This window comes from Gallinula chloropus (assembly GCF_964237585.1).
Source record: "Gallinula chloropus genome assembly, chromosome: 3".
In the NCBI taxonomy this organism is placed as follows: domain Eukaryota; kingdom Metazoa; phylum Chordata; class Aves; order Gruiformes; family Rallidae; genus Gallinula; species Gallinula chloropus.
In genome coordinates, this window is record NC_140087.1 from 67,463,916 (window position 1) to 67,482,157 (window position 18,242).

Here is an 18,242-nt window from a genome sequence, read left to right on the forward strand (position 1 = left end):
TGGGCAAAACAGACACAACTTAGAAAGAAAAAATATCTGATTTATTACCCAAGCAAAACATAGTATAGGAATGAAAAATAAAAGCAAATCTTAAAATACCCCTCCTCCCCTTCCTGGGCTTGACCTTACTCCCAAATTCTCTGCCTCTTACCCCTAGCAGCACAGGAGAAATGTGGGTTGCAGTCAGTTCATCATACGTTGGTTCTACCTCTCCTTCCACCTCAGGATGAAGACTCTTCACAGTCTTTCCCTGCTCCAGCACGGGTCACCATCTATGGGGTGCAGACCTTCAGGACCAGACTCCTCCAGCATGGGGGCCCCACGAGGTCACAAGTCATGCCAACAAATCCACTCCAACACAAGCACTTCTGTCCAGAGGTCCTGCCAGGAGCTTGATTCAGTGTGGGCTTCCTACAGGGTTACAACCCCCCTTCAAGTGTCTTCACACGCTCTGATGTGGGGTCCTCTATGAGCTGCAGGCAGATATCTGCTCCACCATGGACCTCCATGGGCTGTAAGGATACAGCCTGCTTCACAATGGTCTTCTCCATAGGCTGCAGGGGAATCTATGCTCCAGCGCCTGGAGCACCTCCTCCCTCTCCTTCACTGATCTTGATTGCTGCAAAGTTTCTCACATCTTCTCCCTCATCTTTCTGACTGCAAAAGCTACTGCTCTTTTTTTTTTTTTTCTTTTCCTTTCTCCCTCCCTTCTTCAATATTTTATCACAGAGGTGCTACCACCATTGTTGACTGACTCAGCCTTGGCCAGTGGCAGGTATGTCTTGGAGCCAGCTGGCACTGGCTCTGTCAGACCTAGGGGAACCTTCTAGCAGCTGTGCACAACTCCCCCTCCATCCCCCTGTACCAAAACCTTGCCATGCAAACCCAAAACAAGGTGTCATCATTAGTGACTAGGTGTTGATGGGGAGGGAATAACCGATGACCTTTATAGGAAAGCTGAGGGTGACTTACTGCAGCAGCCCCAGGGTGGAGATGTGCTGTTAAGAACTTATTTTTGAGTGTTTTTGTCCATGAATATGGTGTATTGTTTCTGCACTCAATGTATGACCAAAGCCCCTCATATTTCAGGGGAATCACACAGCTGGTATAGCAGGAAAAAGCCACCTTATGAGGGTAGATTATCAGTTACACAGCACAACAAAACAACGGTCTCTGTGGGCCCAGCTTCTAAAAGTAGCAATATCAAAGTCAGATTAACCAGCCTGTGGGACCAGCCTTGGCACAAAGAACACGAGTGCAGTGTAACTATTCTGTGTTCCTTCTTTCTAGTGCAATCCCTTGGGTGGGGACATAGCAGAGAACTGGAGGACTTACTCTGGGCCACCAAACAGCCATCTGTTGGCGGCAGTGGGAAACGGCTCCATGTTAGAGGAGCTCTGGGACTACTCTAATGTGTGGGAGGGGCCATTTTTCCCATGCTCCAAGCAATGTCTCCCATTACGTTCAGCAGAAAATCTTGCTCAAATCTCGGCAGACATTTCTTGTGGTTTATCTCTTATTTTCAAGCAAATATGTCATGTCATTTGTTCTCCACCCCTCTGATATTTTTGCTCAATATTTCTTACAGTGTAATCACCACTAGAGAATTAAATCCTGGAGCCATTCTTGTGGCACCGAAGTATCTGACTAAAATAAAAAACTCTTGTGCAGCTTGTTTAAAAAAAATAAACCACATCAGCACCACAGGACTAAACCGAAAAACTAACAAATGCAGTAAAGGCATCCTAAACTTCTCCCAAGATATTTAACCTCCTTAACTGCAAAAATAATCTAGTTTCATTAAATAGGTGCCTTTATTTCTTGCTTCTAAAACAGGTCAAGAAGCATGACCAGGGGAAACTTTTCATGTGCAGTTCCATCACAGCAATTGAAATTCTCATTTATCAGTGTCGTGGTAATAGAAAAACCTTTGGTTTTGATCGTTTTTACAAGATGACATAAAATGACTCTTCAAAGTCCTCTCCAGAAGGTACTACTTTAGTCAGAATGCTGCTACTGAACTTACTCCCATTGAGATGAATTCTGTTCATGTGGCTACCATAGAGAATCTGACTGACACCAGTGGTCATTTTATCTAAAGGCATAATTTAATGCCTAATAGGTTACCTTATGAATATAAAAGACATTTAGTCCTGAACCATGTCATCATTAATGTTTATACATATTTTGTGACACACTATGTACCAATATAATTATAGATTCTACGTTTAGGGTGCTCTTAAAAAGGATCATGAAAGCTTTTTGCTCATTCTGGCCCTCAGTTCCATGCAGTTGGTGGCAGATGGGATTGGGAACTATTCCTATGGAGTTGAGGCATTTTCTCACTTTTGATTTAGGGTCCTATTTAGGATGGAATACTCAGAGTGAAGATTGCAGTGTACTGCTACAGGAACCTGCTTACCAACGGGTAGTTAGTACTGCATTTAGTGATGTACCTGCAGGGCAAAAGAGCTTTATTTTAGCTTTTCAAAGGTTGTCTTGGACTTGATAACCAACTGTGTCAAGGCAACATGTCAGGTAGTATAGCAGTACACTTCACCACTCTTGAATAGTGAAGTGATTCATAAAAATCAGTACTGGCTGGAAGCAGATTTCCTCTGATGCTACTGATCACCTTTCTCATGTCCTTTACAAGTGTTTATTTACAAAGGAGCTCTACCAAGTTTGTGGGTACAGTCACACCATTTCATGAATGTTTTGCCCAGCATGCCGCTAAACTCTTTGTGTTCAACCAGTAGCATCTTGGACTGAACACTGGCAAGAGTACACATCACTTCTGAGACTTAGGAAGTGAAGGAGTAGGAACAGTAACAGTAAAAACATGGTGGAGGTTTTAAGTTTTGGATTCAGATAAAGGAAAAAAATCTTTCATCAATGCATCCAAAATTATACCAGTGAACGTGGTAAGAGCTGCACTGTACTCCTGAAAGAAACAAATGCATTGGGGATAGGATGAAAAGAAATGGCCTCACGTTGCACTAGGGGAGGTTTAGACTGGATATTAGGAAAAAATTCATTACTAAAAGTGTTCAGGAATTGGAACAGGAAGTGGTAGAGTCATCATCCCTGGAGATGTTATAAAAAACCATGTAGACGAGGCACTTTGGGACATGGTTTAGTGGGCATGGTGGTGTTGGGTTGACGGTTAGACTTGATGATCTTAAAGATCTTTTCCAACCTTAATGATTGTATGACTCTATGATCTTGTTATTTACAACAGAGCTTTGCTTTGTAGGGAAACATATCTGTACTAGGGAAAAAATCCCAATGACGTTCTCCTAAAGAAATTATCAAATGGAAAGCTCCAAAAGGTTTTGAATTCTATTATCTTTCGATGTAGAAAAAAGCAGCAAAAGGATCCTTAAACTGCATGTTCACAAACAGAACAACAGAATTACAGAGGGACAAAGGCAAGAGCAGAAACACAGACCTATGACTGCTTTCTATTTCTACGACTTCTGAGCTGCATTTCAGACTACTTTCCAGCCCAGCCTTTACTTCCAGCTCACACCACATTACTTTCTCACCATCTGAGCGAGACAGAAAAATCTCAACAAAACACAGCAGGCGTGTGTTTGTGCCTCTGTGTATGCCAAACAAACAAGATAATTTCATGCATTAGAAAATATGACAAGTACAATTTATGAATGCTTGATCAGAGTGAAGCAAAGCCATGAGTCAGCAATGACACAGTTAACAAGTGAAAAACTATTCCATCCCGTTCTGTGCTCCGCATATGGCTAGATGAGGCTGTTACGCAGCGGTGGGAGGCTGTCCAACCACTCCCCCCATTGCACAAACACCCTTAGTAGGCAGCACTCAACAAAAGGGTGTGGGCAAGAAGGTTACAGCTCCCCAAGGCTTCCTAGTAAATCCACCTCTGCTCAACATTTTACATAATGATATAATGCATTATGTTATTATAAGCAGTGACATCATAATGAAATACCGGAGTGCTACTCAAGTGGCAAGGAACACCTAAGAAATATTTCTATACTTATAATTCAGTTCCTGTATTTTTTTAATTATAGATAAGAATTTAAAGTGAAAATAATTATTCATTCCATAAATAATGTTGTAATGGATGCCTGGCATATAATTAAGAGGCCTTTCATTTGATTTTTGTATACTGAGTGCCTGTTTTTGGAGGTATTCCATATTCTATATTCAGGGCCTATACCGGCAAAGCTCTGAGCTTCTATTCTAGTGGAAGCTCAAAACACTGCATGGTTCACACATGTAAGGGCTTTTATAGTGACGAATACAAATAACACGTCTGTGTCAAATATGTTGCAAGGCATTTTCCTTCCTTTCTAGTTGCAATTAACTTCAATCGTGCTGTCAGTGTTCCTTGGCCCATCTCAGGCTGCAGTGCTACATTCTAGGCCATACTTTCAGTACAGCCAGTAATGACCGAGCATCTTCTTGCCAAAGTGCCTGATACCTGAAAGAGCGAACCGAACCACCATAGTATTCAGCATTCTCTAGAAATTGATTGCTTTGATGGCAGAAAAACAGTTAGCCTATGTCACTGATAATGTGAAAATGGATGTCTCCAGTTATTTGCAACTAGATATACAGCCTTTCAGTCTACAGTGGAGATTAAAATCATTGCCACATGATTATTACTAGGTGAGGATAGCCCTTCTGAAAAGGTAAATGTATTTCTCAATTCTAGTAAATACAGACACTCACATCTTTAAAAGTACAACAATAACTGGCACCTTTCTGGCAGACTCAGCAGGCAGGTCAAAGATTGTCTCAGCATGTAGAATGAATTAATATTTCTCTCCAAAGACTGGGTCCTTCTAGAAAAGGCTTAAGGCAGATTGGTGGGGCACTCAAAGGAAAGCTGGAGAGGGGGGTGAAACCTTTTGTTTATATGAACATTTTTCAGACTTAGATCTAGAAACATGGAAGTGTTTTAAAGTTTTAATTTTGTATGAAAGACTCTGCCCTTCCCTATCCATCCATTATGCATCTGGTCTCCTCTGTAGCCCACCACACACATCCTAAGATGTCTTCCTCTACTCCCACTCTGCCCTTTTGCAGGACTCTGTACATCCTCATCCCTGCCTTTTGTCCTTCATCCCCAATTTCTTGTCTCACACCCTTCACCCCACTTCTGAGTTTCTCTCTGTGTGTTTTAGTTCCTTATCCTCCAGACCTAACTTCTGTGCATCTGGTGCTTGCTTTTGCTGAAGCAGAGGAAATGCAAAAGGCCCTACTCCAAGAATTATTTTTTGAGTATCAGCCTTACTTACATTTAGGCAGTGCTATGTTTGCTCTACTTGCTTCAATAGGGTACAAAGTTATCACTTTGCTTTTGTCTCCTCAAGCTCCCAAAAGAGTAACAAATGTCCTCTAGTGCTGCATCAAGTTAGTATTAGCAGTTTACAGTGCATCTGTATCCAAGTCTTCATGTTTGGTCATGCACACACCATCTGTGGTAACACAGGTTCAGTCTGAAGAGATTCATTAACTATTTGTAACTAGCCTGAAAGTACGTAGTGCTAAATGAATAAGGGCTAAAAAGCAAATAAATCAAGTAACAAGGGTTGAGACAGAATCACAGAATGACACAGGTTGGAAGGGACCTCTGGAGATCAGCTAGTCCAAATGCAGCCTTCCTGACACCCAGACACCATTGCTGTCTCCAACAAAGAGTTTATGAGAGGACCACTCCATTTTCAGTGTCCTCATGAGCATAATATAGTGACCTGGAAAGGCAAGAGTGTAATTCTTGTCTCACTTTTCTTCCTGTTCAGAACCTACAACTGTAAATGTGGGCTGGCAGAAGTGGTTTGATCTGCTGGTTCCTCAGAGATGGATGTAATGGCAGTGGCTGCAACTTTTGCATGTCTGAAGAAATTACTGAGCATTGTGCCTCCCCGTGATTCTCCCAGACATTGTATCATGCCTAGGTGGCACTTTCTCACTTAGAACCATGGTTTACCATTCCTCCAACAAATCTGTAGCGCACTCTCTCCTTAGCCTACATTCAAATCATTCTGGGCACTTAGGGAAACATCTAAGAGGAAATAAACACCAATTAAGGCAAACCACTTTAATACAATAAAGACCAGCTCTGGACATCATTTTCTTTCTTTCTATCAGATAAATCTCCCATTTTTGAACATTTCATTTTGTACTTAGATAATGTCTTCTCAGATAAGCTTTAAGCATTACCATCTGTTCTGCAGCAATCACATGATCCCATCACTTCGATTCAGTTGAATACAAATCCCTTTGACAATAAGGGGATTGTAATAACACATATTTGTTCCAAAACCTGCCACAACAGTAGACTGTTCAAGGGTTGCTTTATAGTGGAGGTAAAAGGCACAGGGAGATTCTTGTACATGCCTCCTGTGTCCCATGCTGTCCAGGCAGCATTTTGACACTGAAGCTTCATGTATGCAAGGGGGATTGAGTCAGTCTTTCAGATGCGTTCAGCAGCCCCAGGAGCTGAAAACTTAGCCAGGGCCCCTTGCCTTTGCATGCATGCTAGCATTAGGAAGCAAATCCTGACTCAGTGGGAATACAACTTTCTTTTGCAGATATAAGAGCACTGTAGTTATACCTCTCAACAGTCTCTGAGGCATTCTTTCTGCATCTGTCCTCTGCTGGCAACTGGCCCGCAGTCACCACAGCTGGCCATTGCAGCAATGGATTGTCCCTGCTCCTTGCCTAGGAGAAAGGCAGAAGCAGAGTTTGCACCCACTAGTATGGCCACATCTATTAAGAAAACTCCAGGGAAAGGCTGGTGCATGTTATGCAGATATTTGGAACATTCCTCTATTTTGAATAATTTCCCCATTGGAACGGACTGGTTTAGCAGAACGATGACCAGATTCAAAGTGTGGAAGGCAGTATAAAATATTTCTCTAAGATTTGAAAGAAGCATAGACTGCACTATCAAGGTAACTTGCAATTCCTACCTTTGTTTATGCAGACAACGTATATAATTTGGATGAATCACCAAAAAAGGGGGCATTGCAAGTCTCACTATGTCCACCTACACCCCTCAACAAGGTGTCACAAACATTACATCATTCAGAAGGTAATTTCTCCTTATTTTCACCCACTGGGTAATTCTCATAGGGAATGTTTCAGCTGTACTTGTGGTTGAACATATGAACAGATTAAACTACTGCATGTTGATTTATATATACAACTGATCAAAATTTCGGCTGCTAATTTATTATGAAGGAAAAATATAGCAATAAACCTGTGTACTCAATTCTAGCTGAATTTGGTATTGGGACTCTTCAATTTCATGCAATTTACAGAACAATGCAATATTTTGCTGTCTCTTCTTATTTTAATGGCACTGAAAATTACTGGAATATGAATTTGTGTGTGAGAACCCTGAAGATGAGAGTAACAGAATGCTCAGATTTCAGTGGTGCAGTGACAAAAATGTCTTGGACCACACAGTGTTCATTTGCATCTTAGCATCTATTTAAACTTGGTGTTTTCTCCAAGTCTGTAAGCTGTATCAATAGTTAATCTCTAAGCAGTCGGTGAATATAAATCTCTCAGAAGCATGCTATCTTTTTTCTATCAAGCTAAAAGGGAAAGGGTGAGTCATTTTAAGTGTACTGATGATAGAAGAGCTCTGAATAGCATTTTATCTGCAGTAGTGTATTTGAAAGGAATGAAGTGCAAGTTAAACAAACAGTAACAATGAATGCATTTTTTTCAGGGGTGGTCCTCTTGGAAAATGTTAACCACATTAAAGTAGGTAGTTATTGAAATATGCAATTAATTTTAAGATGATAGAAGTTGAAACTGTCATTCACCTGAGCAGGTGGTGGAAGAACCTTCTTGCATATCTGCTGATTGGGTCCCTGTACTCCAGTACGGTCACATCCAAGAGGGGTCTTGTCGGAGCATAAAAGGTTCCGAGGCTTGCCTCAAGCTGTGCTGTGGAGTTCAAACACAGCAGCAATGAAACAAGTGAAACTGTTTCAATTACAACAGGTTGCTCATGTTTGCAGTCAGTCAAATTCCTCAAACACTGATGAAATGTGATGTTGATGTAGGACAGATGAAATTAAAATATGACAGATTGTACAAACACAAATGTGCATATAAACTTTTGCTTTGAGGCAGAGTTGACAATGACTTTCAACAACAAAAGCTGTCAAAAGGATGAAGTCGTCTATAACACATCAAGTTCTCACCAGCAGCGTACAATTAAAAGTGACTCATAAAAGTAATACGGTTTGAACAAGTTTGTCCAGTAGAGATCAACTCTCAATTAGTTCAAATCGTCTTTGTCCTCTTAGGCAAACAACAAGGAAGTTCAGTTTTTCAGGGATTATTGTGTTAGGTCAGCGGGTGACAGAACCTTTTTTGTGATGGCCTTGAGGTCTAAGGAACCTTCTTCAACCCACAGTTCTTTAAAAACTTTAAATAAAAGTGTGTAGAAACCCTAAGGGTTTGACTCTCCTACAGTGCGTAGTGGTGGGAAACAGGATAACCTCCCTTGTAATCAATAAAATAAAGCCCTTTTGTTACAGAAGTTCTCTCTGCTTTAAATACTTTCTGACTGCTGTACTCCACAGCTGGAGCTCTTTCGCATTTTTCTACATGTTTTTAACACAAAATCATAAATAATACAAGAAAATACACAGTATACTTTTGTGTCCCACATGCTTAGTTGACAGGAAGTTTAACAATCAATGATATTTACACTACGTGACTTCTGCTCGAGAGTTAACACATATTACAAGTCCTTATACACAGAACCAAATGACTGACAGGTCTTGCTCATTCTTAAGTCACAAGGAGAATTTGCTGCATATTTGCTATATAGGTTCTTCTTTCAGAATGGATGTGCAAACTGTTGATGAGAATTTTGTGGGCGCTTTAAAAGCAAAATATAACCTATTGTCTTGTTAGGCAGACTAAATCTCATTGATTTGCTGTTATTAATGTTTGAACTAGCCGTTTCTATATTTAGCGATAACGGTTCTTTATTTCCAAGCATAGTTACATTTTATTTCATTAGGTTTGATAGCACTAAATGTGCTAACAGTACTGTGTTAGGAACACAGGCAAACTGTTAGTAAATTAGGTTTTGCATTGTCTTAAATCTAGACAGTAAGATAAGTTGAACTTTAAAGGTATTTTCTTTCAAAGCAGCAGTCAATTTAGATTAAAATTGAATACAGTGGTACCTTTGCAAAAACAAGCCATAGTCTCTTGCCATTGCTGTTTTCTTGACAGCATGGTTTGTACTTCTGAAATATTTCTACCTACACGAAATATGAGTAACAACTAGCACAGTTATAGATTCATTAGATAGCCCAGCTTGATGTTGAAGACAGAATAGAGATCTCAAAGATAACTGCCCCATCGCTATAAATAAAAGGCCCCACTGGGTTTTGCTAATAAAAAAGAAAGCAAATTACCATGCCAAATTTGTTAGATTCATACGGAATAACTCCTGGACAGAATAAAATTCCATCTGCTGTAAACAGTGTTAGGGAGCTGCATGGGGCGAAACACACAGACATCTATTTATAATGTGCATATTTTTGCAAGAGTTTCAAGATCAGCCCTTTCGGTGGGTCCTTTTAAAAAAGCATGTTTTATTTAGAATTGGCATGCTATGTATGCAATGCAAAGAATTTTTTAATCAGATCCCCCAAAATGGGATAGCTGATGGCCTGGCAGCAACATAGGACACCTTGGAGTTTTTCTATCATCAAACACACCAGAATCCTGGAGTATTCTTTCTTGCCACAAAAAGATGCCTGGTGCCCAGCTGTACACCCGCTAGACTGGAGGATAACACCATCACTAAATCAAGGCTCTTCAAATGTTGACGTCTACTGAGTTTCAAGATGTACAGCAAGAGAAAGGCATTGCACCAGGCTTCAGCAGAGATGAGGCTGAACCTAAAATTCGTCATTTATTGTGAAGGACCCCAGCTTCTACTGCAGGGGGGCAGAAGACTATGGTGAGGATAAATGCTGTAATCCTAAAGGAGGCAGCAGAGGATAGTGCATCCAAAGCGTTCAGATCTTTAATTAAGGGATGGCCCTTCAAAACCACCCTGAAAGCCATACTAAACAACTCTTGTCCCCATTGGAGGAAAACGTCCCTCCTTAAGTTGGTGCTGTCTCAGCATGAATATAGCGCAAAATTTGAATTGCATATTAAGTAATGTTAGTCTGTAAGTTCAGCTAAATTTATGTAACCTAATAAAGTTACAGCATCTATATCTATGATAGTGCTCTATATATTAGATCAGGCCTATACCATACATATATATGCATTATTTTGTTATAACTATTGATACAAATGAACTAACGTGAAATTAACACTTTGATCCAGATTTTATTGAAAGGACTTGCCTACATATGACATTTGATGATGAAGTAGCAGTCTGGCTGACTGCCTGGATTCTCACTATTGTCTTCTTTATACAGTCAATAAATATATTGTCATAATCCACATATGAATTACAAAACCACCATAAAAATACATTAAAAATATAATCAGTCCCTTACCTTCTCTGTCTGGTGTAAGCTTTTGTTTAAGCAGGTGATTGACAATGGCACTCAAGCATATGTAACACTGACGACCCATCGTGTTCCAGTTCATGGTGTTCAGGACATTAATTGCCTCGTGTATCTCATCATAACGAATGTACTGGTGGATGATTTCCACAAGACCCAGCTGTCCTCTTGTGATCACACCTTTTACAGGAAATATCAAAAAGACAGTTTTATGGGTATGTAAAACAGTAGCTGACTAGTTTTCAGCACAGTTAAAAATGCTGTTGGGTTAAAATTGGAAAGCTTTAGTTAATGGGTGTCACTATTAAATTTTTATGCGAGATAGCTTCTTATCTTGCTATATTTAGATTGAGGGTGCTTTGGACAACAGGGAAACAATGTCAGTGAGCTTCACAACTGGAGGCTGAACAAATGTGGCCAATACCTATTAGTCACAACATCATATAATGAAACTTGTTTGAAATGTGGCAGAAAAAGCTTTTTTTTTAATTATTATTTATCATTATTGTACTGGAGGTAAAAAATTCATGTTCATATCAGCTCCTTCCTGTAGGGAAATACTGCTGGACAACACTAAGAAATAGCATTTGTCTTGCAGAAATGTACCTATGCATCCAAGTTTGCAGCAGATCAAACTTCAAAGAAGCAGCTACTCTATTAGTCTCTATATTGCAACTGCTTCTAGCTTGGCAAAATTCTCAAAGTGAGGCATTTCTTCTGCGAGGAGACAGCACGAAAGGTATCAGGGACCTCAGAATTACAGTTGCATATGCAATCAGGAACATGCTTACCACAAGAGAAAAAAATAAGTGATACATTATGATCTCACTCCGTGAGATCATAAATCATCCATGCTTTATCTCTAAAACATAGGCATTGAAAAACTCTTGGTGTTTCTTGCAGTTATCAGCTTCAGAACAGAAAAGGTGACTGAAAACCTTCAGAGAGTACTGTTATTTATTGCCTCTGACTAGCCAAATGATTGTGTGACACAAGCCATGCATGGCGTTTCAGCAATTCTTGCTTACTTTGGGTCACCATCCTAGAGAATTCTCTGTTACTACTGCTCCAGATATCAGAATAAGACCAGATTAAATTTACTTTCTTTGAATAAAAAATTGGGTTTGTTGGGTTTTTTATTTTCTCAATCTATATTCTGATGTTAATAGTCAAAACTAATTTTAAGGAAAAAATTCTGATCAGAAAGGGAACAAACTGAATTTTGGTATTGATATTAAAGCAATAGGATGCCTGAGGAAAAGAAGTCTGGTAACAGAGAAAAGCAGATCCAATATATAGACCTCACAAAATTTTCATAAATGTAGTTGGTGATATTGTTTGTCATGTAAAATAAGAATTGTGGAAAGGAAAGGGGGGAAAAAAGGAAAGCTTCTAACTACACCTCGGGGACAAGTAACCTGCTGAGAACTTGCATATACAGATCTGATGCTTTGGGGAAAAAAATATACATTTATTTTTTGCAACAGAGAAATACTTTAGGTTTTCAGTGCTATTAAAGAAAAGACATGGTTGCCTATTGTATTTCACTTTATATTTGCGTGTATAAAAGCTTATGGACATTACACTGTATAATAGCCATGTTTAGCCTGCATATGTGTGATAATATCTAATTGTTATGGCAAAAATTATTCTTCTTAAATGTTTACTGTCTTTAAAGTATTATATAAGTTGAGCAATCTTCACATTAATCACCAAGTGAAGATGGAAATATTTATTTGCATACTAATTAAATATAATGTTATATTTTAATTGCCTTTGAAGACCAGCAATGCTGAACTACTGGCACCCAGTTTGGCATTATCCAAGATGACAAGAAGCTGCAATGCTTTTGGAAATTAGTTAGGCACCAAAAATATTTGCCATTAATGTTTGAGGGTAAATTTAAGATGAACCTTTTCCTGAAATATATCTGGCTAGAGAACACAATGGAGAATTCACAGATCTTGTCCAATATCATAATATGTCAGCTGGAAGTTAAAAACATATTTGCCAGTTCTCATTGACATGGTTTCTTAGCAGACTTTTATGGGAAACAATTCCAAGCCATGAGTTAATTATGGCTTTTATTTCAGTACTGAATGCCTGTCTGGGTTTTGCTGACACGGACCCCTAATTTTTCACTATAATTTACATTTGCATAATTTCTTAAATAGGGAAGACTTAAAAACTACTGAGGTGGGGAAGAGGGGCTGACGAATCATAGCATTACTGTGGCAACCTGAGAAACAGAGAGGTAAAGCTGAAAACTGGATTGCAGTAGAGAATAGATCGTATTCTTGTACAGTGGACTACAAAGAGGGAAGAAGGGAGGGAGGTAGGGATACAGAGAGCTTTGCCTTCTTCCTGGAAGAGATTTTACAGTAATTATACAGAATGAATTTTAAAATGTGATAACTTTCAGCTGTAGAGGTCAACATCTTCCCATTTGGATGCTTGACTTCTCCTGGGTGGTGCGCTTCCAGGCAACCTGCTTGGGAAAAAGAGGTGACAGCCAACTCACTGCCTAATTGATTTAGGAACGGTGCCCAGGGAGACAGTCCAATTAAGTTTACAAGCTGGCAATTAGCAGGAAAGGCCTCCAAATCCCTGCACTGAGAGCCTGCTTGCCTCCATAAGAGCATAAATGTGCTAAAGATAGCAAGGGGAAAGCTGTTCTTTCTGGAAAGCTGTTGTGAGAAAACCCCACAAGGGAGGACTGAAGAAAAGCAAGGTAGATGTGGGTAGAGTGCCTTCTGCTTGACAGGTAAGAGGTAATTTAGAGGGCTTTTTTTTTAATGGCCAACATGCACAAAAACATCAAATAGCTGTTATAATTAGTGTTCCGGGTACTTTGCAACTATTAAACCTGTCATTGAACACAATGCAGCTGAGTTATCTCAGAATAAATGATAACTTGTAAACAGTTTGTTTAATAGTACTTTTGAATAATAGTAATAATCTGGATCAGCTCTTTTTAAAATATACCAGTAAATACAACATTTTTTGTTGCTAGCATCTTATTATACTAAGTTACCTTTTTGCCTTGGTGTACTTAGTTAAAATTTGTGCGTTCAGTTTAACTGTCTAGGTCTGCAGTATTTTTAGACAGGATTTCTGCCCACATAAGTACAGGCATGTCTTGATAACTAACCAAAAAAAGCAGATTTCCTAACCTTATTGTCAGTTACCAGTTGTTTTGGTTGGGGTTTGGTGGGTTTTTTTGTTTTTAAATAAGCTTTTTTTTTTTTCTAATTCTTCTTCCTAATCTCAGTAGCTTTATGCAAACAACTAACAAAAAACTCCTGCAAAGATCAACAAAGGCAATTCTGTTTCCTTGGACAGACAATGGGCAAAACGCTGACATTTTCCAGGATGAGTATATTCGACATGGCTGTCTGCTCTGCTGAAACACTGGCTTGGTAGTCAGAAGATTTAAGCATGATTGTGGCTTTTTTAGCTCTCACAGTGGGTTTGCCCCTCTGTAACTTGCTTGACTTGAATGGAATGAATACAGTTCTCAGCAATGAGCAACCGCAGGGGTTTTATTCTTAGTTCAGCCACTGACTCGTCGTGTAAATCTTGGGAAGCCTTTTAGCTTTCCTTTACTGCTTCTTGTTATTCTGTTTATAAAATGAAGATAGCTATGGTTTTACTCTTGCAAAGTCTCCTTACACCTAAAACCAGAAGTGCTAGATAAATTCTAAAATTTGTATTATTACATCTTGTTTTACTCGCAACTCCTGGCAAATTAATTGAGGGGCTAAACCTCTCTGAAAGTTATGAAGACCTTACTTCTTGTGTGAAAAGTCTTCAAGGAAAGAAACAGTGCAACTTCATGTACCGAATTCAGGAAGAGCTGGGACAAATACACTTCGTTATGGAAAGGACAATTGCATCGTACACATAAAAAGTAATTTGGGAAAGAAAACAGCACTACCATCCTCCTATGAAATATAGCTTATTTTAACTTGCTAGGGCTATTACTACAGGCCTCCTAAGATTACGCTACAGAATAAAAGAATTTTCATTATGAGAAATTTTTATGCTTTATTAGAGTGGCAGGGAACATGATGGGACCCTGACCCAACAACAACTGGAGTCCCTGTCAGATCCCATATAACAAGATGCTATGTGATTTTGAAACATAATTAACTCCTTGGTTCACATCTTCAGATACCATTGGAACTACACCCTTTTAAGGCTGTGGTCCCGTATATCTCAAAGGTGTTGTTTTCAAACTACAAAAAACCCTTTGAGGTAGAGCTGTTTCCCGAGAGCTCAAGGTTCAACCGATGTGTTCAAGAACTTACCAAGTTTAAAGTGAAGTACTCCTAAGGGTCCTTTGTCGAATCTAACCAACAAAAGATCATGAATATCTGCGCCATCGGTGCTGGCAGATGCAACCCGAGGAGCAGCCCACTGGATTTGGATGAGGCTGCTAGGCACATCAAAGTGTTTACTGAATTGCAGGGTTGTCTCAGGTGAATAGTCTTGTGCCAATAGCTGAATTTTAACTGGGGACAGTGCTGTGTCAAAAAGTTGCAGCTCCCCTTGGGAGCTACCAACCATGAATATGGCTCCAGAAGGGTGGTAGGTTATTAAAGCGGGCAGCAGTTCTGCTTGGGCTATCAGAGTCACTTGGTTGTAGGCTTCATACAGTATTATTGATGAATCTTCACAGCCCAGGACTAGTTTGTCTTCCGTAGCATCTCTGCAGCAGCTGATGGCCTTGGATCGTAGCGGTATTCTGGTGACTGCTGCACACTGAATTTTGTTTCTAACACACTTGTAGACGCAGCTGTCAGCCATGGGCTCTTTGTCTGAGGACATGGAGTGCTCTACTGTGTAAACCTGATAAGGCTGATTAGTGCTGAAGCTAGCATCGAGTGGATCCCATTCTGTGCGGACGTAACTCAGAACCTGAAAAAAACCAACCCAAAATAGGGGATTTTTAGGCATTTGTGACAATTTATTAGACCGATCATTAAAAAAAATAGACTGCTGCAAATATGCTTTCGCAATGAGCCAGTAAGCCAAAACAAGTACACATTTTAGAAAAGGAGTTATAGAATCAACTGTTTTAAGTTTTAAAAGGTTAATTCCTTTAATTAAAAAGCACTACAATATAATTTGAGCCATATTTGTTTGTCTAGAATCTATAATAGGTTAGTAGAATAGAAGATGAGAAAGTGGGTGGTCCTAACTCTGTTGGTAGGACAAATAAGCAGCTGACCAATATAAAAGAATAACCAATTAATTACAGGTGGGGTTGGGGGAAAAAAATCCCAAAATTGCCGGAAAAATTTATAATAGGTTACTCTGAGCATCACACATGGAGCATTTTTGATCATTTGCTGTGGGCCATGGTAACAGAAAATATTACACTGCAATGGGAGAAACAATGGCATGTTTAAACAATGCATACTCCATGCTGCCAAATGAGTAGGTGGTAGTTGTTCTTTGGTGCCATACAGCTTTAGATGCCGAATGAACAAATTTGTGCCAGCAGAAAAGGGGGACCATTTAGGAGTACTTAGGGGTTGATTGAACTGGAAGAACATAAAGGCAGAATATGATACAAAGACAGCAGCTGGCAAAGGGCAAGGATTTGTAGTGTGGAAATATGGGGAGTACCATAAAGTGTTGGGAGTCCAATGAGGATTTATGTCCTATAATATGCAGGTTTGAACGAGAGGTATTATACCGGACTTGAGCAGGCAAAGTGTGGGAGGAGTTACAAACCAGATTATGAAAAGCTGTTTCCCTGACCAAGAGAGAAAAACTAATGTCTTTGAAAAAATGAGAGCAGTAGAAGTCAGTCAGAAACTTGCTGGTGTTTGTTCATGCAGAAATAAAAGAGTGAAAGGAAAATGTCAAACTGAGCCAAACCCCACCCTCAGGTATACCCATAGCATTCTTCATGCTATGAAGTAAAGCAGCTGACCTGCCGCTAATTTTGGAAGCCCCTTCTTTTGAATACAGGTGGTATGTAAGTACCATTTACACAGAGAGGGGTAACAAATGTGATTAAAAGGCAGAGAGGTGGTGCAGGAGGAAATCTGGAAATTTCAGGTTGAGAACAGAAATGCACACATAACGTGAAAGCAGTTTAAAGCTGATTTCCACAGATCACAAGACCAACTGAACACATAATTTAGCCTTTCATCCTGCAAAGGAGGAGACTAAGAAATTAAGATTTCTTTTGGCATACCACCCATTACTTCAGAAGCAACTGATGAAATTATAAACAAGTTATTTGGGATGTTGATCAGACTGATTAGGATGTTTTGTTCTGACAGCTTACTTATTTTGTCAGCAAAAAGTTTTCTCACCCAAAAGAAAGAAAAAAGATTATTGCAATTCTGTGGCTGCAAACCAGGTGCCAGTTAATACAAAACCTTGGACGAGCAGTTAGGAACGTGCAAAGAGCCACTTAATGCACAGTCATCTAATACAGAAGCCAGTGCATCCAACTCGTGAAAACCAGGCAAACCGACCTACACAGAGCAGTGATCAATGAAAATATACACCAAAGAGGAAACAAAAGATTAAACTACTTATATAGTCCGAAAAAACCCTTTTTCTTACCCCCACCAGTCCCTCACCAATGACTTAGCCTCTGCATAGTCATTTATGCCCACAAAATGTGCAGATGTTTGAACTGCTGAAATGTGTAGCATATTAGGGTGTTAAATTGCATAGCAAAGAAACCTATAAAAGAGGTTATTGTGGACAAAGGATTACTGTGACCACAGACCTCTGTAACCCCAAATAAAGACAAGGTGAAGTGTTATTGTTTGTTCTGCAGTTTTCCCTACGAGTATGTATAGAGACCTAGGTAGCTGCCTTTCAAATATGTGAAATAGAAATCTTGCCCAAGCAAGTCTTCAAAGCCTCCATAACTTCAGTGAAATGAGCCTTGAGGCCCTCTGGGACTCAGATTTCTGTCTTCCTGTGGCAGGTTTCAGTGTACTGTGTTATTCATCTATATATTTTGATCCAAAACCAGCGTTTCTCTCAGGACATCTCATAAGCCACGAAGAAGTCATGAAGATCCACACAATAATCAAGCCTATGGGAGATGAAAGACTGAAGAGAGACTGGCCTTGAAGTTTAAGACAATAAAGAAGAAAATATGTGAACATACAACTCCAGAGTGACTACGAGAAAACAGCAATGGAAATAGTCATGGAAAAGTAAATGTTGTCATCTGATCATTTGACAGTCAGCAACCAAACTGAATCCAATTATTAATTTTGTTCTGCCTCATTAGACCAATATGTTGCTTACTACTTTGAATTTAAAAGAAAGTAAAAATGTTCTATTTTGGAAGGCTAATTTAATGAGCCTTAAGATGAGAAGTTTCCTAGCTTCACATAATTTTGAGAACAAATCCTTGAAATGAAGTCAAAGGTAGGGCTGGTAACTAGGGAAAAGATCCTGTGAGTAGAGAAAGACTATTATTTGCCGCGTTTCAAACCAGAAGTTTTGACATAATGTTTAAACAAATGAGGCTTAAAGGAAACTTTTCTAGACACTGCTGTTCATATTCTGGCTGAAAACAAGAAAGACATTTCTCCTTAGATTGGAACAGATAAGCTGCTTCTCATGCATCAGTGGCCTCATGTGCCTCTTGGAGGAAGAGTACCAAGCCGAGAGACCTCTTTGTTCTGGTTTCCAGTTTTG

The 18,242-nt window shown here is 39.5% G+C and overlaps 1 protein-coding gene across 1 annotated transcript in view; it reads right to left on the reverse strand.

The window, feature by feature from the left end:
* The window catches only part of WDPCP (WD repeat containing planar cell polarity effector), a gene marked incomplete at both ends in the record, with an annotated part of 99,543 nt that overhangs the window by 52,942 nt on the left and 28,359 nt on the right, over positions 1-18,242 (reverse strand). Inside the window, 3 exon segments of the mRNA XM_084261670.1 lie at positions 7,827-7,950; positions 10,548-10,736; positions 14,867-15,476. Of these exon segments, the coding sequence (XP_084117796.1) occupies positions 7,827-7,950; positions 10,548-10,736; positions 14,867-15,476 (923 nt within the window).